Source organism: Chaetodon trifascialis, chromosome 19, assembly GCF_039877785.1.
Source record: "Chaetodon trifascialis isolate fChaTrf1 chromosome 19, fChaTrf1.hap1, whole genome shotgun sequence".
NCBI classification, from domain to species: Eukaryota; Metazoa; Chordata; class Actinopteri; order Chaetodontiformes; family Chaetodontidae; genus Chaetodon; species Chaetodon trifascialis.
The window spans coordinates 8,784,724-8,803,817 of NC_092074.1; the positions used below are offsets into that span (position 1 = coordinate 8,784,724).

At 43.8% G+C, this 19,094-nt stretch overlaps 1 protein-coding gene across 1 annotated transcript; it reads right to left on the bottom strand.

Moving 5' to 3' along the window:
• Positions 1-44: 44 nt before the first annotated feature.
• mfsd2b (MFSD2 lysolipid transporter B, sphingolipid) lies at positions 45-17,724 on the bottom strand. Its single transcript, XM_070987054.1, has 15 exons — positions 17,513-17,724; positions 16,609-16,967; positions 12,296-12,421; positions 12,080-12,204; positions 8,423-8,546; positions 6,602-6,680; positions 6,293-6,474; positions 4,834-4,924; positions 4,240-4,361; positions 3,642-3,725; positions 3,373-3,456; positions 3,075-3,184; positions 1,658-1,801; positions 1,250-1,426; positions 45-405 (listed from the first exon to the last, which is right to left on the bottom strand). Exons 2-15 carry the CDS (start codon positions 16,948-16,950, stop codon positions 357-359), a joined length of 1,839 nt encoding a protein of 612 aa, XP_070843155.1. The 5' UTR covers positions 16,951-16,967; positions 17,513-17,724; the 3' UTR covers positions 45-356.
• Positions 17,725-19,094: the final 1,370 nt, after the last annotated feature.

Here is a 19,094-nt window from a genome sequence, read left to right on the forward strand (position 1 = left end):
TGTTACTTATTTTCCATCAGCAAAGAAACACAACACATTTATTTGGTCTACCAAACAACCTCTACAACATTTATTCATTTCATATCATCAACCCTCAGTAATCATATATCATAAATAAATAACAGTGTTGTAGAGCTAAACACAGCAAATAATGGTATACATTCATTTATATAAATTAGGTAATCTTATATATTCATATATCCAAGATGACTGTACAGTACATGTGAAAATGAAACAAAAATGTTTACATTAAAACAATTTAACTATTTATCAGTGTAATATACACTAATGAACAACTTTCCAGCTGGGTCGCTGGAATACGTGGCTTCAGGAATTCACTCCATTCAAAGTCCAGGTCACGGGTTACTCAAGTCTTCCATAGTTCTGGAGCTGATGCTTTGTTTCCTGTGGGACACATCAGTATCAATCATGTTGCACTGATCTAACAGCCACAGTTATTAGATCATTTTCAGATGAAGATTCTACTGACAAAACAGATGATCACTGTAAATGATGATGATGATGCATTGTTATCGATGAAAGTATTCAACGGTAAATGAAGTAGTTGAAATTAGCTTCAACTTGACCAAACACCACATTTAAGTATATCTTACATGTTAACATTTCAAGAAGAATAATCCAATAATATAATAATGTATCACAGTTTTTTCACTCTTGACGCTGAGTACATTTTGCTCATAATACTTCTGCACTTGCACTCAAGTATAATTTTGAATGCAGGACTTGATGTAATATTTATGTTGAAGTGTAAAAATCCTATAATTCACTTTTTAGATTTTTATTTGATGACATCTCCTTTACAAAGGTGTCAATATGATTTCTGAGCAGCCTGATTTTTATTCTCTAGGATGGGTCAAGCTCCAAAAACACTGGATCCTCCAATTCCCACAATGCAACTCACTGGCATCCTTCATTAGACCCTTAGTGCCTCCTGAGTGCCTCCTTTTTTCAAACATACACTGTGTAACACTTGTAAATTTTTAACAGAAAACTTTAGTTAGAAGTTCTCAAACCTAAACTTTCTTAAGGAGAAACACCCACATGATGTCATCAGGGTTATTTTTTCAAGCTCCCTCCACAGCTGCAGAAGACACTGTGCAACTGTCTTTACAGGCTGAGCAGTGCTCCTCGTGACGAGTGAAGTGAACCTAATGTGTTCAGGTGGAGGACTTCCCCTTGAAAGACTGGACGTTTTTTCCTCAGGTGCACATTTATGATTTCTACTCACCGTAGCTCATCCAGGCAGAGTTTATTTCTGAGCCGTATGTCCTCGCTGATAGGATAGAGCAGTAGGATCATTAACCCTGTAACAATGAAGGCCACTGGGGCAGCACCAATCAGCAGCTTCAGGGTGTACACTACAGGAGCAGGCTGCTTGCAGGCGCCGGTGTCATACCCTGCAAATCTGCACACACACACACACACAAACATCCCACTTAGACACAGGTTACAGAAAAGCGACATCCAGCCCGACGCTGCAGCACTGCACATGAGCAAACTCGACATGATGATGAATCAGAAACCAGGTCTGGGGTTAATGCACTTTTGCAAGGTGTTGTGACACCTTAAGTGCAGGTACTGAACATCATAGAGCATGTAAATGAGTGGCGCATGTGTCATAGTCATGTAGACTCACTCCAGACAGAGGGTGGACACTCCCAGGGAGATTCCAGCGGCAAACTTGGTGAAAAACACGTAGAACGAGTAGAAGATGGCTTCATGACCTTTAGAGTAGGGATTGGCCAGTCTGAAGTCATCCACCACATCTGGCAGCATTGACCTGAATGGCACACACAAGCATACACTGTGGAACACAACCTGTGGGTTTTGTTTTTGTTTTTTTTTTGCAGGATTTTGTGAGCGTGCATCCTTTGTCTTTAATGCTTAACATCATTTTACAACATGGCAAAATTCTAAGCTGATGTGCGCCTAAGACCTCCTTGACGCTCTTACTTTAATCATCTTATACAACCACTCAAGATGGTAGGAGCTGATGATGTGAGGTCTACTTATAGCGCTCTGATAAACCAGTGGGGCTAAAATTACAGAGCTAATAACACGATTAGATGATGAGCTGCGGGCGGTACCACCGGCTTCGGACCACATACAGGATAAACAATCGGCCCCTTCCAAAGTAAACATGCCCCCATGGGAGGTCCCTGTAATTTGGGGTTTGAGGGAGGGGACAAGAGATGAGTGAAGACCGGAGCCAGCCATAGAAACAACTGGCAAACAGACATGGAGAAGGAAACTGCTTTGTGTCTGGCGTTGTATTAGCTCTGTAATGGTATACAAGATTTATAGCAGACACCGCCTCTAATTCATAGGAATGACATCACTTTCGTGACCGTTACATGACCCAGCTGACTGGACCGGGCCCTCTAGGCGCCAAGTTACCACTAACAGCATCTTGGCGCACTATCGTGGTTGGACTAATGCCACTTTGATATCAAATCAAAGGGAACCAACATGAGCAGCACAGCCCCTGCACACACAGACATAGAGCAGGACTGCAATTATAAAATGTCAATGTCAATGGATTAGTGGATTTTTGATATTTGAAGGATATAAATGTATGTTCTTTTAATGCCTATGAGGTGGGGTGGGGGGTTCTCTAAATGTAAATTTGACAGATGGCAGGGAGACGCCCTGGACAGTCCCAAATAGTATTAACACAGACACTCAGACTCAGGTATAAATATCAGCAGGCAACACAGAGTCTCCAGTCTACCTAGTCTGCCTGTTTTTGAACTGTGAGAGGAAACTGGAGCATCAGAGAAGAAGAAGAAACTCTTTATTCATGTGATCTCATAATAGATCTTTGCAGTTTTAAGGATTTGTCGGTGGTCGGTGATTCAGCTCAAATATTTAAACCATTTTTTTCTACTGGATTTGGTGTTTTGAATGTAAATAAGTGTAGAAATCCTGTATGTGATGGAAAAATCTGACTTGTGGGGAAAACGGGACCGGGATGGTGGATTTGGGGAGGGGCCCATAGAGAATGCTTACGCACAGGGTCCAGAATTTTGGACGCCTCTGCTCTTAAGTCTTACCATGGGAGCAGGAGCGAGGCAGCCACACTGAGTCCGGAGGAGACAGCCACGACGTAGGCCACCACAACATTAGGGATGAAGACCAGCATCAAGGTGAAGGGCATGATCCACTAGATAGAGGAGGAAAAAATCTTAAAACTCCTAACTTTAAAAAAAAAATACATTTTTCACTTGTTTTGGTGATTGAGACAAGGGTGCTGCATTCCCAACTTTGTCCACAAGATGGCCCAAACATCAAAGTGTAATGCTCCTTGTTCAAAACTGCTCTGGCAAACCAAAATAAAAACAGTACACTCACTGTGATGCCGCAGAAAGCCGCCGTCTTCTTCCCAAACCTCTGCAGAAACCACTGCCACAATGGGATGCTTATCACTGCAGAAACCTGGGTAAACATGCAAGCAGAGCACACGTGAGGCATGCTGTGTGTTCTGAATAGGATACTACTAAATCTGAGGGGAAGGTGTCCTCTTAAAAAGTGATGATGCATGTAGTGTTTTTTTAGAGACAGGTTATATGTTACATCTCTGGTAACTTGTGAGGTGAAGCCGTGATAAAAGCTGCACTCACCAGGATGGTCAGCACAATATTCTGGAAGTGGTCCCTCAGGTCGGCGGCGTAAGTGCAGAAGAGGACAAAGTTGCTCTGTACCAGCTGCGGAAATCAGAGATCAAACATTCAGACGGTCAGCCTTGTCTTGTCTACTCAGCACTGTCGCTCGGCACTGTGCTCTGAATGCCAAGCCAAGTGACTGGAGAAGCTGCTGACGGTGTTTCGCAGTGATTTATTCCCACTCCGGCCTCACATGGATGACAACTGACACTTCCTCTGAGATGAGAGGGCAAAAATACACAGAAATAGATCCGATGCAAAAGTTGGAAAGTCTGCAATAATTTAATCAGCCTAAGCCCGAGGTGTCAAAGCTGAAGCATCGGCCTACATGCGACAGACCAACAGTGAGATGCCGCCACGCTGGTATCACTCAATAGCCCTGAGATTTACAACATGCTTTAAACCATGAGCTTTCAGTAAGTGCTCTTCTGCACTGATCAAATCAACATTGAGCGCCAGCGATTCTTCCACACTGTCAGGATCCAGGACTGGATGCATTTACTGGAACGCTGAGTGTCATGTCTGAGAAGTGCTTCATAAATAAATTTGCATTTACCTGAATGGCGACAGTGATGAAGAGGAATGCGGCGGTTAGAGTGAGGTACGGCCCGTGTCTCATCACTAAGATGAAGCCCTTATAGAATGGGATCTGCTTCTCTGTCCTTGGGGCATACGGATCTGAAACGGTTACATGTGGAATAAGAATATGAGCATGCAGCGGATCGAATAACATGCAGTGAGAGAAAGGCGATGGAGAAGCTCACTGGGGATCCTGCAACTGCCCCTGCATTGCAGTGGAGGTACACCTAGGTCCACACAGAGGTCTTAGGCAGAAACCTCTGAAGGTTGAACTCAATTCAGTTGCAGTCAGTATTGCACTTGAATAAATTTGGGGAACTCTCAAGAGACAGATTAAAAAAAAGGCTTTTTGTTAAAAATTCTAAGGGTCAAGCCCAATCTGAAACAACCCAGATGACATCATCAGGGTTATTTTTTCTAACTCTGGAAAGTTGGAACCACTGAAATCACTGTGTGACAAGCAAAGTGAACTTTATGCATAAAATTGGTGTGCCTTGAATTATTAATTAATCGCTGATTTATTTTTTGTCGGCGGCACTGTGGCCCTCAGACCTCAAGAGAAAAGTCTCACCATCTCTCTCTTTGACTCCCAGGAACATCACCACGGTGCAGATGAGAAACACTCCTCCTATAACACCAGCAGCTATCATGTACACCTCCTTCTGCAGAGAGAAAGAACAAACACATAGCCTCCATCAATCCATCTCTCCTTACACCGCCAGCACAATCCAGTCTATTCTGAGCCTTTCCTCAATCTTTAATTCATAATGTTCCCTAAAAAATTGAAATGCTTCATTTCAACATGCTGCACGTCCATTTTGGAAACAAATGATCACAGTAGGTGTTTTGTTTTTTTTGTTTTTACTCGTTTATGTTGTGTGCTTTTCAATCATTCCCATTACAGCACTCATCAGTGCATGATCTGTTGCCTGCGATGTTTTCTGTTGTTTTTCACATCAGTTTAAACTGGAAACTCTGCCTTGCACATTTCACTGTACAAATACAAGCAGAAATAGGGAGAAACCTCAAGCAGATAGGCCTCCTAAAATACAGCCTTGACCATTTAATGTCGCACCCCGACAGGAACTGCTCTGCCTTAAACAACCTCTGTTTGTTTGCTATTTTTCCATGTGGCTCAGCCCAGCGCACCATTATTATTTATGCACATCAAAACACTCCCTGTTTCCGAGGGCAGACCTGGTTTGCCCAGACGGTGTGCCACCGCCACCAGCAACCGCAGAGGAATTCAGCGGGTGGCTGCAGAGGGTTTGGCGTGGTGAGTGGGTAGCCCCGATAGAGTTCAACCAAAATCCATTGGAAAAGAACCATTTGAAGCCCAAATAGCTGCGGTGCAACCAAAATCCAGCATAGGACAGTTTGGACTCTGGCTTGTTTCATCTTCGCAGAAAAAGTCCCATGATGGATTCACAGCAGCAGCCGTGTTTATTCACAGCTCTGCAAACTGAAATGTGGATGTGAATGCGTCCTATCACGTCCCCTTCCCTCTAACATCAAGTTCAGCTGCAGCCACCTTGAAGTAAAAGACTAATATTTCCAACATATTGAATCTGGGGTGCCTTCAAATGCTCCGGGTGAGATATAAATAGGCCTAATGACTTACAGACTGTGGAGACCCCTCGATGTGGGGGCCACAGTTTGGAGCCTGATGTGAGGGAGGAACCCCCTTTGTGGTCAGGAGAGGGGAGCTGGCTGAGGATGTCGGGTTCAGATATCAAACAGTGGCGTCTCCTTTCAATTCTTAGGGTTGCGTGGGTTAAAACACGAGGCCATTTTGGATGTCAGAACATGTAGACAGTTCGCAAATATGGACTCAATTTCGAACAATCCTCCTTTTCATTCGGTGCTGCTTTTTTTGACCTCTGATATTTAGCAAAAGTAAACCGCCTTGAGCACACATTGCAGCTCCAAGTTAAGTGAGAACGCTGATGACAGCCCAAGTTATTTTCAAACCAACTCTGTGGCCTACTTTGAGCACACCTGGGCTGCTGGCCTGGCACGGTGACACTTACAGAGTGTGACAGGTAGTCCTGGGAGCGCACCAGGCTCTTGACGATCTCTGCCCCGCTGCTGTTGCCAAGGTAACCGGCAGACATGTTGTGAGTCGGACAGTGCTTCAGAGTGTGAGCGCTGGCCACAATCTGGCCCTGGATGGCGGCGCCCACAAGCGTCCCCAGCACCTCCATCGTCATACCTGCCAGCATACAAGTGAAGATCCAGCTATCAGTTCCAATACTAATTCTTCATCTGAAATGCTGCTGCTGATGATGATGATGAATTCAGCTTTGCAGGCTTTAATAACTGCCTGTTAAAAGACTTACGGTAGGCAGTGGCCGAGTCTCTCTCCTTCTGCTCTGTGCTCAGGAACATGGTGAGAGCAGAATAAGGCACGTGGAAGCACTGCAATGGAGCGGAAAGACACAGTGAGTGAGTGAAAATAAATACAAGTCTGACACAACAGCAGCCTAGCAGTCACACAGGTCTCACAAGGTTGGAGAAAGACAGTGATTTGGAGCTCTTGTTTTTGACTTTTAGCCACGCTAGCAAAATGGCCGTAGCTGGCCAAAATATTGTAGCAGCTATTCAATGGATTGCCTTGAAATGTTGTACAGATATGCAGAGTTCCCACATGATGCACCTTTAATGACTTCACCTGAGGCGGACACTTGTGGCTTTTATTGTAACATCTCAACAACTTCTGGATGGATTGCCATGATATTCAGCACACATATTCATGTTCCCTTCAGGGTGAATTGAATGACTTTGATCATCCTTTAGCTTTTCATCTAAAGCCACCATCAGGCTGAAATTTGTCCAATACTAAATGCTCCGTGCTGGACATTCCCATCAGCTGCAGCTGCACTTTCTGTTTATGGCTGTTAGAAAAGCATGCTATCATGCTGAACAAAGATGGTCAACATGTCATGTTAGCATGCTGTCGTGAAAGCACCATTGTGCTTAAATACAGGCTCACAGAGCCGCGAGCATTTCTTTACACTCTTGTAAGCATATAACATTTAATTGACTCACAATCGAACAGGAACACCCAAGATATCTTTAGACGTCTTTTATCTGCATGTTCCGGCGAAAATGCAACATATATATCAAAAGCAATCTCTGCACTTTCCATGTTGGCCAACCTCAACTCTGTTTTCTCCTTCCTCACCACCTCTCCCAGAGAATAGGCAAGCAAACCATGGGCTGCTTCACTTTGTAATTTACACAAGGGCCCAGTCAGCACTGCGGCCAAACGAGCATTCATGGCCACGACAAAAATAAACGCGGCCGTGAAAGCATTTTTTTCAGCCATTGGTTCTATACAGCATGTCATTTATGGGGCCTTTACTGGATGCAAACATTTATAGGACTGAACCTGCTTAACTGTAAGCTACAGAGGGACGTGAGCCCTGAGAAATCCCATAGAAACCCCTTATTAGTTGATTACAGAAACAGATGACGTACTGCATCCCAACCTCTGTTTACAGACTGTGACCCTCTGAAAGATAACAGCTGGCCTTTCCCACCTAACTTCACACAAACACACATCCAGAGACAATGAAGGAAGGCTAAAAGTGGTAACCAGCATTTACCCAGCGAGAGGTTCCTGGCAGGACTGACCGTATACTTATCAAGTAGTTAGAATGACATGCCATTACAGCTCGCCGCAGTGTGGCTGCAGTGGTCTACACGCTCTGTAGCACATGTTATATGGGTTACCCCAGAGCAGAGCAGAGAGGGAGAGAGATGAATGGTCTGAACCATAATAACAAAAGGCAACCTAAATAACTTCACTTCCCCTTTGAGGTGAGGTATCTAAGAGCTCTGGGCTCTAATCTGCTGCACGTCTCACAAATCAAAGAGTAAATCCCACTCTGAGCTGTCGGAGTCTGGCATGAGATGACTGTAATCATATCCACTTGAAACTGTGTTATTTACAATGTTTGCTACATTTTATCTATATGTTATGTAACGCCTCGTCCGCAGACTATGAGCTGCATCAACCAGAGCTTTTATCTCCTGTTTCCCACTTGACGTCTCTCTTGCGCTGCATGTGAAGTCCCGCCAAGTTATCTGAGGCGTACGCATGCCATTTCAGATTTCTTAAACATCAAACGCACCCCTGAAAGAGCACACGTACTTACAGTGATGAGGGTTTGGTAGAGGCAGTAGAAGCCTAGGTACCAGATGAACCTCCCGCTGATGAAAGGAGGAACAAACCAGAGGTAGAAGTAGGAGACCACCAGGAAGGGAGTGCAGCCCACCATCCTGAAGAACAGATATATGTGAAGTGAGACAGGGAACAAAACATTTCATTTTCTGGAAAGCAATGAATTATCCAATTTACATCTTAGAATTTCAGACAATCAAAGCTATCTCCAAACAGCCGTCATAAGCTGTTAGAGGGGGGGTGACAGTGGTTGTGTTATGTAACTTAATAGCAGTGCAGTGTTAAAATCAGGCCATATTTCTGGCAGATTACAGTGAGGCTCAGATGACTGTTAAATGATTATGCTGGTGTAAGCATGATAGGAATCTGTCCTGGGAGGGAAGCAGGGAAATACCACAATACTTCAAACCCACATAGCATTTAAAGATCTGCACACGCTCACACACAAATACATGAATATGCAATAAACACTCAAGCAAGCACAGCATGAAGCAATTCTGCTGTGTTGTGCTTTTCTCAGAACTTTACAGTATGTGGGCCATGTATAATTCAAAAGTAAACAACTGGCATGTGTGATTATGGTTAAAGTGAACAGCTGTGTGCTTCAGAATGAAGCCAAAAAAGGGCAGATTACGGATGATTAACATTGACTCGTCTGCAAACATCAATATATCCTCCGCCCTCTTCTTTTCCCTTAAAGAGCAAATGGAGTTGGCTTGTCATGCGGTCTAGAGCCAGGAGCAGCTGTAACACCATCACATCTCCAGGTAGAAAAAGGAGCTGAGGGAATTTTGGTGACTGTGACAAAACCTGCAGGGGTTCTGACCTCTGGCCTGCTCTACACCAGGAATTATAAAGAGAGAAAGTGGGAGAAAGAGGTAGAGAGAGCACGGGAATGGTCATTTCTAGCATCGTCCAGCCCGCCCACCTCACTCTCCTCCTGATTGTTTGCTTAAACAAAGGCGGCTGACAACGCTGGTGCTGCAGTATTGACCGCTCGGTCATGGGAGCGATGAAAGGGCCCCGGGGTCGGTGAATGGGACAGTTAGAATGTTCCTGCAAGATGACTGTGCTCAGGGAGAGGCAACACGGGCACATGCGCAAACACACACGCATATTTTCTCACACATCAGGCATGCATGAATACATGTTCACACCTGTCCCGGTAATTTGCACAGTCTTAATTAAAGCAGGGCAGGTTGGTAGGAGGCTGACACATGCAGTCTTCTCCTCTCTGGCTTGTTCGGGACACTTGCAGCATGTTAATTAGATGGTGTGCACAGGAACAGAGGGGATTTAGAAGTGGTCCGGTGGGTGAGAGCGTGCAATCTTGGTTCATTTTGGGTTTAGTGGTGTTCATATATGACAGTGGTGAACGGTAACTTAGTGCTTTTACTCAAGTACTGTGTTTAGGCGCAATTTTGGTATTTGAGTATTTTCTTTCTTTTACTTTGTACTGGCACTCCACCACCTTTCAGAGGGAAATACTGTATAAATCCTCTACATATTTCACAGCTGCTCCATACGATGATCTCTTGAAACACGATCTGATGTTAAAGATAAAAGCAGTGGCTCCCAACCTTTTTGGCTTGTGACCCCTTGCAAAAAAAAAAAAAGGCTTGCAGGGGCCCCTCGTCACAGGTCTCAAATGTCTATGGGTGGTTAAACATTATACCAAAGTGATTTCTCCTCTGAACTTTTCAGATGGTTTCAGTTAGCTCACTGCTCATAGAGGAAAATTATCCAATATTTTACAAAAAAGTAGAGATTAGAGAACCCTAACCCCCGAAAATGAATACAAACCTGATTAGCAGAACAATTCTTCTTTCTTACTCTATGAATGATCTCCTGATCCCTCGCATTTATCTTGTGATCATTTGAGGGGGCTAGACCCTTAGGTTGGGAATCACTGGGCAAAACTACCGAACTGTATATGAAGTAGTTAAAGAAAGGTTTGCTAGATGAAAGATTGCTACTTCTTCCATCACTGACATACCCTCATCTTGTCTTTTTCTTTTTATCTTCTATGAGGGAAAATGCTCTACTTGCCACTGGGATTGTCCATCAGTACAATCACAAAATAATAAACATGGCAGCACCCGAGTGGGCCCAAATGACCTCATCCTAAAGAACTCAGGGCAAAGATAGAAATCACTCCACGTCTGGCTGTGGATGTGACAGCCAGAGGGGGAAAAACACTTCCTGCTGGATGGGCAGAGGGGACTTTCCAAACAGGGTGAAAACTGAGGGAGTGCCTTGCAATCTCATCACAAATACAGATGAACACACTTTGAAATACCCACATTTACCACCCAAAGTATTCACGTGGACACACACACGAGTAAAAGCACACATACACACACACACACACACACACACACACACACACCTACAGCTTCCCGGGAGTAATCAAAGCTGATTTAACAGCCATCAGCATCTGTCTGGTATTGAGCGCGGCTGGCTGGCCACAGTGGACTTGGTCCCCCTCCAGCACTGTCAGCCTGTGTGTAATCTATGGTTTATAATGCAGTGGGCATTAGAAACTGGATGTGTAATTACAGCAAGTGTCACGCTAGAATGTTCAAAAGACTGCATAAACACGCACATCCACTTAGAAAATCATTTTTGAAAAAGGCGATTTGTGGAGACGGTGGTATTATCTTTATATAATCTAGAATTATAGAGCCATGAAGTCAGACTTAAAGGCCATGATATGTTGAGCAATATCTTGCAGACAAAGAAAGCTGGATGATGCCCAAATGTGAAATGAGGTGTTACATAAATGTAATAAAATGTCACCAGGCAGCACGGTGGCATATAATTTAGAAAAGAATGCAGATGAACTTCCTTGTCTATGGCATCAGAAGAAAAAAGCAGCGACGCCCTTGAAGCACACAGTATGTAGAACTCATCAGAGGGAGCGACGGGAGTTGTGTAATTAACGCACAACGTCTGTTTATTCGGCTCAGTCATCAGGTGAGATGTCTGGGAAGCATCTCAAAAACCACCTGAAACTGGAGCGCACGGCTTGTTGTTGTTGTTGTTTAGATTTAGCACAAACATTAGCATGATGTCGCCGCCATAATTATGCCTGAGAGAGCGGGAGCAAGTTTCATAATCTGTCAACAAATTACAGTCTTTAACGCAAGTGTGTCTGTATATCAACAGTAGCACTTTGCTGTGTACGAAAGGAGGATCATTTCATTCAAGTTCACAAGTTTAGATAAACAAACATACATCTCATTTTCTTCGGGTCTTTGGATAATGTGAGAGTAGAGCTGAGCAACATGCCAAAAAGGGAATGTGAGGCTAGATATTGTGCAGTATGCTGATTAAATCTCATTCTTTTCTGGTCTTAAAGGCTGCATCACAATCAAATAATATAATTATCTGAATTAATCTCACTTGTTTGCCGAATCTCATAATTTCTCATAATTTTCTTTTGAGTCAAGGCAATTATAGTCCTTCCCTGGATTACTGTCGTATTGCTATTTGTCTGTAATCACATGTTTTTTCACTGCTGCTACAGAAAAGTGGGAATAACGACAAAAGGAGTAAGAAGAAGAAAACCAATGACAGAAATTCAGGAGTGGGTAAGAGAAATAACACTGATGGAGAGCAGGGAGCTCACCAGGGCATGAGTCTGCCAATCTTGGTCCATCTGCTCTTTGTAATGAAGAAACCCACAACAGGGTCAGTCACTGCACCCCAGGCTTTACCAACGAACAGCACCATGGAGGCCTGGAAGGCGTTGATCTGCAGAGCGGAGCAGGGACAGACTGGCATTTATAATCCATGCAGGCACAAAAAAACTCTTCTTCATACATGAGAGTTACAAACACGTTACCTGAGCGATATCAAGCAGGTAGATTTGCAGGAAGAAGGCTGTCGCACTGGCAGCCACCTCTTTGGGCGCGCCGCCGATGGCGAAACACAGCTTACTGCATAATGACAACTTGTGGCTCAACTCAGTCTGTGAAGAAAAAGGTGACAATGGAGAGGGGGAATAAAAGTTAATGAGATAATGCCGTCACTGTGGGTCAGGCTGCTAATGAGCAAATGAACTTTTCTCCACTGCAAACGTTCTGACGAAGCCTCTCGTTCCGAGTGGGAGTGGAAATAAAAGCTTTGCTGACACAGAACACACAACATGACTGCTGAAGTTGAAATTAACTTTGAGGTAACTGCTGCATTTATTGCTTATGTTTTCATCACACTCATTTCCAGAACAGGATGTCAGGAGTTCACACATCAAGAATGTGTCATTTTGTTTGCTGGTAAGCTGCACCATTACATCATTAACAACAAATGACCAGTAGACTGAGTGGAACTGCATACAGTATTTTAAACTTTCTTCTTTCATTTTAGCATTAAAAGTGAAGCTATTTATTTTTGCAAATTCCTACCTAAACTTTAGACTTCTTCCCAGACACGCCACAGTGAAGTAAGGCGTGTCGCTCTAACATAAATTAGGCCATGAGGACAGATTTATGACTAAGAAATAGTGAATCCTGTAGTCATTCACAGTCTGAATCCTTTGGAATTCTATTTCAGGTTCTTCTAAAATAACATGCCTTCCTCATCTTAATGTCGCAACGATTCAATGATTCAGAGGAATGCACAGAAAAATGCAGTAGTTGCTGAAGCGCTCCCACGTCACACTGCATTAGCTGTGATGTATGCGGAAGATGCGTACATCTGTTTTCTCATGAGCTCCACTCCCTTACGAACACACAGTTGTAGCTGTCCCCAAGCTACAACCTAAAATCATCAGTCTTCCTGTATTTTCGTCTCTTTAAATGTCAGGCAGCAGACAAGAGAGATACTCACGGTTCAATTATGTGTAAGTGTGCATGTGTGCAAAATAAGAGGATCAGAAGGAGACCCCCTGCCGACTATTTGCATTGTGGTCTATCTGTGCAGACGCCGAGCCTGGAGAACCCACCGAGTCATCCGTGCTCTGCTAAAGCCATGATGCACGTGACTCTGCCTGTGTGTTTGTGTGTGTGCACAGCAAAAAGGGCAAACTTTCATCTTCACACATGAATAAGACGAGACACCGCAGTCTAGGGAGCCCGATATTTACGACTGTCTCCGAGGCTGCGCACACATATCAACCTTTGCCTGTACCTCCCTTCTGTGTAACCTTTGGTGTCAGACACACACACACACACACACACACACACACACACACACACACACACACACACACACACACACACACACAGTGTCACTCCACATCCAGTGGCCCAGGCATGGCCCACAGCTACTCCCCTCAGAGCTTTATGAAAGAAGGAAATCACCAAAGAAACCACAGCCGCGGCCGACACACTGTTATTATCCGACTCACGTTTTCTCTTCCTCCGTTTTTCGCCCCATCAAAACATGGAGGGCTTCGAGAACGACAATTACCAAGAGGGAGGGGTGTAATTATTCAATTGCAAGACAAGCGGGTCAGAGGTAAGTAAAGGCTGCGCGGCGGTTCCAACTTCAAAACTCTCTCTTCTTCCACTCTCACTGCAATTACCCCTAATTGGAGAGAAAAATTAAAGTCTTTGGTGTCTGGAGAATGCTGCTGAACTGATGATGTGCAAAAATACTCTGCGCTCCCAGCACTGCTCTCTCTCTCTCTTTTTGTTTCCCTCCAAACTCCTACGCTCAAACTTTCATTACTGAGTTGTTATCATCAAAGAGGATAAACAGGATATCCCCTCTACTGTTGTCTGGATTCACAAACAATACCACATACACACAATTCAACACACACACATGCAGTGCATGTACAGAAACGCAGGCTCAGAGTAAAGGGAGCATCTCCAAAGTTCAGACTGTCAACAAATAAGGGACAAGGACAGATAAGACTAATCTCTGAAGTTAATGAATCCTTAACCGTGAGAGGGGAAACAATTTAAAATGCATGAACTGTGCCGCAAGTAATTTAAATCAGGAATGAAGATAATTCTGCTGCAAAGAGAGGGAGGATAAACTCATGAGCCAGCTAAGATATCCTCTTCAAATAAAATGTACATTGAATGTTGACATACTGAAAATTAAACTTGTACAATTTGATCCATAAAGCAGTTGAAATGTTTATTCGCCAAGGGATTTCTGACAGTTCTGAGTATCAGGGTCACATATTTGTAACAGCAGCTTTGTGCCGTCAATGCAGATTATGGATTATGAGTATGAAAAGAAAAGTCGATTATGTCAGCGATGGCAGAGATGAAGTAACATCAGAGTTACACATCTGAACTTTTGTGATGGACCCGGAGGCTCTTCGTGTGGGATTTGCTGTGGTAGTTTCCTGAGTATGAGTCCATCATGTACGTTCATTTTCACTTCTTTCATCTATTATGTCCCACAAGGCATCCTTATTTGACATTTCTCAAACCTACAATGTAATGCAGGGATTTAGTGGACTCAACTAATTTTAGTATTAATGTAAAACATGATATATATATATATATATATATATATCCATCCATTATCTATACCGCCTATCCCTTTCGGGGTTGCGGGGGGCTGGAGCCTATCCCAGCTACAATGGGCGAGAGGCGGGGTACACCCTGAACCGGTCGCCAGCCGATTGCAGGGCCACATACAAGGACAAACAAACATTCACACTCGCACTCACACTTACGGACAATTTTTAGAGTCATCAATTAACCTAATGAGCATGTTTTTGGTCTGTGGGAGGAAATATATATATATATATATATATATATATATATATATATATATATATATATATATATATATGGTTGTTTCCTTTGACATCAATGAAAACAGTGCTAACCTCAATGAAAGTGAGAGTTCACCTCAGTCCTTACTTTGTACCTTGGTCCTAAAGTGGCACCTACATGAGCAGGTACAGCTTTGAGGTCTTTGTGGCAAATGAAGCCAGACTCATAGCACTGGAAAAAAAGCCAAGTTTCCATTCAAATTTCATATAAAATTTAAAGTCAAATCCTCCACTCAAAATCTGTTCTGGTATCTAAAAAGTTACAGACTGAACTTAGCCTAAGGTTTTACACTACAGTAACTCACTGAATAAACAAACTGTTCCTGTTTAGTTCATTTAACTCCTGTTTTTAGGGCAGCGGAGGAAATTATGTTTCAGTTTTCACATCAGAAAAAGTTCCAGGGAATCCTACAGTTATTTATATGCTGAAAAGGTGTCAAATATGTCTCCAGGGAGTCAAAATAAATAAATGAAAAAACAAAACAAAACAAAACACTGTACATTAGACAGAGGTTTGGCACAGATAGTTGCTGAACTGGTTAGATTGGTGATGTAATGCAGTTCCAGGGCACCCTGAGCCAGTGTAGCAAAACAGAAAATGAGTGACTAACCTCCATGGTATTGCATTATGACAGTAACCGAAACACTGTGTGTATAATATGGTATCTACCACAATGAAGGTGCAATACAACATGTAAAATCTTGTTTGCCTGTCTTTCATTTCCTTGCTTTCACAGTGGCAGCATCAGCCCAAAAACACAGCTTCTCATTCTTCAATTGGCATACAAATACAAACACACTCTAACACACAAGAGGCTTGCTTACTTTGCAGACTTATCATCTTCTAGTACTCAAATGGCTCTCATAAAGCTAAATAAGATAAGATAAAACAGAAAAAATGACTTGAAAGTCAACTTGGTCTTCTGGCGTTTGCAAAACCTGAGCAAGCCAGCCCTTTCTACTGTCCATCCACTGTCTGTCCTATTATGGCTGTGATTACAACAGCCTTCATCACCACTGATATTGTCGGCATCAGACAAAAGAAAGCAATCATCCAGCAGTTCATCCCGTCAATGGGAACAACCTTCCTCAAATGAAAACAATCAACTTCCAGGCACTGAATCTCCCATCTGGAGGATTACAGTTCACAGGAAAACAATGCAGCTGATTAATCACAAACAGATACACAAACTAAAGAGATGACACTTTCCGTCTTTTCCCCCCTCTCTATCCAATCATGTGAAATCACTCACAACCAAGCTGAGCCACAAACCCTCCAGATGTGTCAGATTTACTGCCTGGCTATAAGGGTCCAAACAAGGGTGACAACAGTGTGATGTGATTTCATACACTGGCATTACAGCTGATAACAACTTGAAGAACAACACAAAAGAAGCACCAAAAATAGGTGATCTTACCTGCTGAGGAGTTTTGGGGAAGAGTGGTTCAGTGGGCTTGATGAGCTTCCCTGCAGGGCCCTGCGCTCCCCTCTCTCCCTTGGTCATGGCTGAGAGGCTGTGTGTGAGCCGACAGGCGTACTTCTGCGACTGTGTGTGTGAGGGAGTGTTGAAGTGAGTGTGACTGTGACTCCTCGTGTGAGCCAGAGTACGAGGAGCCTGCCACTGGGTGGTGTGTGTCAGAGGGTGAAACTGGATGTGACTCTGACTCCGGGTGTGCGTGTGGTGCACGTGAGTGACGGCTCCAGAGGTTGGGAGCTCCTCCTGCTCCTCTGTGACAACTCTGCCGCCTTCTGCCGCCATTCACATGCTGTTGTGCTCTGGAATGAGGCCAGGAGGGAAGGGCAAAGTCAGACAGGCGGTGCCACACACGTATGCAAAACACACACACACTCACACTCAATGACAAGCATGTACTGCAACACAGGCACAAGAATGCAGACACAAAAACACACATATATGAGCACAGACAAAGACATGGTCTTTGGATGCATGCAGTAAAGCACACATAAATGGGACAATGCACAAGAGCACATGATTACAGATGCAACAAGAAATCAGACACACACACACTAAAAATCACAAACACACCTGCTCACACTCTACCTTAAGAAACCTTTTTTAATAGATAACCTACTGAAAGTCAAATGTCATTCAGGTTACCCTCATCTGCTGTGACAGCTTGCACAGCTGGCTTTGGTTGAGAAACACGGGCGCAAAATGCGACGCTGTCCCGTGCAGGAGTGCGCTGCCCGCACTCATCTTACTATTACTGTAAGTGCATCCATAAACAAGCCCTCTGCACACTTGACAGAACCCTTGAAGCATATTTTATTTTAATGGGAGAAACACAAAAGCATCTTACCCCGTGTTGGTGGAAAAGCAGCCGGTGCTGTCAGCGGTCAGTCGCTCAGTTATTTAGTTAGTTTGGTCGGTGCGGTGATCCGCCAGTCAGTCAGACGGGCTGGATGAGAAGGGGACTGCGGAGGATGGAGATGGTCTGCGCGTCTCCACTCTCTGTGCTGTCAGTCTGCAGTGACGGGGCTGCGCCCTGCAGCGGCCGTGGCGCTGTATGACACACACGGCTGCTGTGCGTGTAGGCTATGCATGTGTGCGCATCTGCGAGGGGATTATGGCAGGCGATGATTTGACACCAGCAATGTGTGTTTTGGATGAAAAGGCACAACGATGACACCATTGTCAAGGATGAATTGTGTTTTTCTGAGACAGTGAGAAATGGAGCTGATCTCATGAGATAAACAATTCTGCAATATTGTTATCATCACCTACGCTTGATTTAAAAGAAGGTTTTAATCAGTGTCGGTTCTTTTCTTGGCACAGCTGTTGTTGTTTTGATGACACATTCGGCGGGATATGAAAATCATCCAAGCTTGGTGACCAAAAGTGATCTGTCTCATACAAACCTTATTCTCGTGACTGGCCGTGCGTGTCATTTCTCAGGAGGTGGTGCGGTGCAAGTGGAATGTCTAAAATGTATCTTGGTTTTATTGTACTCAGTGAGAATTACCTGTGTGATTGTTTGGAACCAGGGAGCCGGAAAGGTGTGCGTGTGGAAAAAAAAAACTCAACAAGGACGCGCTCAAGCATCGAGTCACATATTTCCCAGACTGCATCATCAGCATCGTCATTACGGTGTAGGCTGTGAGTACTAAATGGTACTTTTTAGTGACGCTGTGTGTGTGTGTGTGTGTGTGTGTGTGTGTGTGTGTGTGTGTGTGTGTGTAGTGAGCCTGTTTAAAGGGTCCCCCCAATTGCACTTTCATGAAATTGAGGGGCTCACAAGACATCACATCAAAAAAGGTTGATCAAAATCAAAGCAGCACAGGCTGACTTATCCAGACATTTCATCCTACATTCCCCACAATGCAATCAAGTAGCGTCTTTCATTAAAGCCTGGTCATGCCAACATTTAAAACAGTGAATTCGATTCATTACAATGGAATCACAGAGATAAATGGATTCGTTCATGGGCCAAAGCAAATCCACAGACATTTTTTATTACGTTGAGTTTAACTTCGCTGAACTTTGACCCATGAATTGAAGCCTTTGGCCACCAGCACACCATCTTGACAGTACTGGCCATAGAGGTGTAGCCCACAGTAGAGGAAGCTATTGTAACTTATTAGCTGTGTTGCACCGTTCATGTTTATTTAACCTCTTGTAAACTGCTCCACATAGAGCTGATGGTACAGCTTCTTGAATAAACTGGGTGAATTTATATATACATATGGTTCCTCACACATTTTGAAGATTATTTTGATAGGCCCTTTATTCAGCATTTGACATATGACATATTGAGTGCCGTTCCTTTTTCCACAAAGTATTTTCATGAGCAGCTCATTTAGTGCAAGCTGTTGACTCACCACAGTGAGCCTCTCCACAGAGCTTGACAACAAACATGTCATGGAGAAGTTGGCTGATGAACC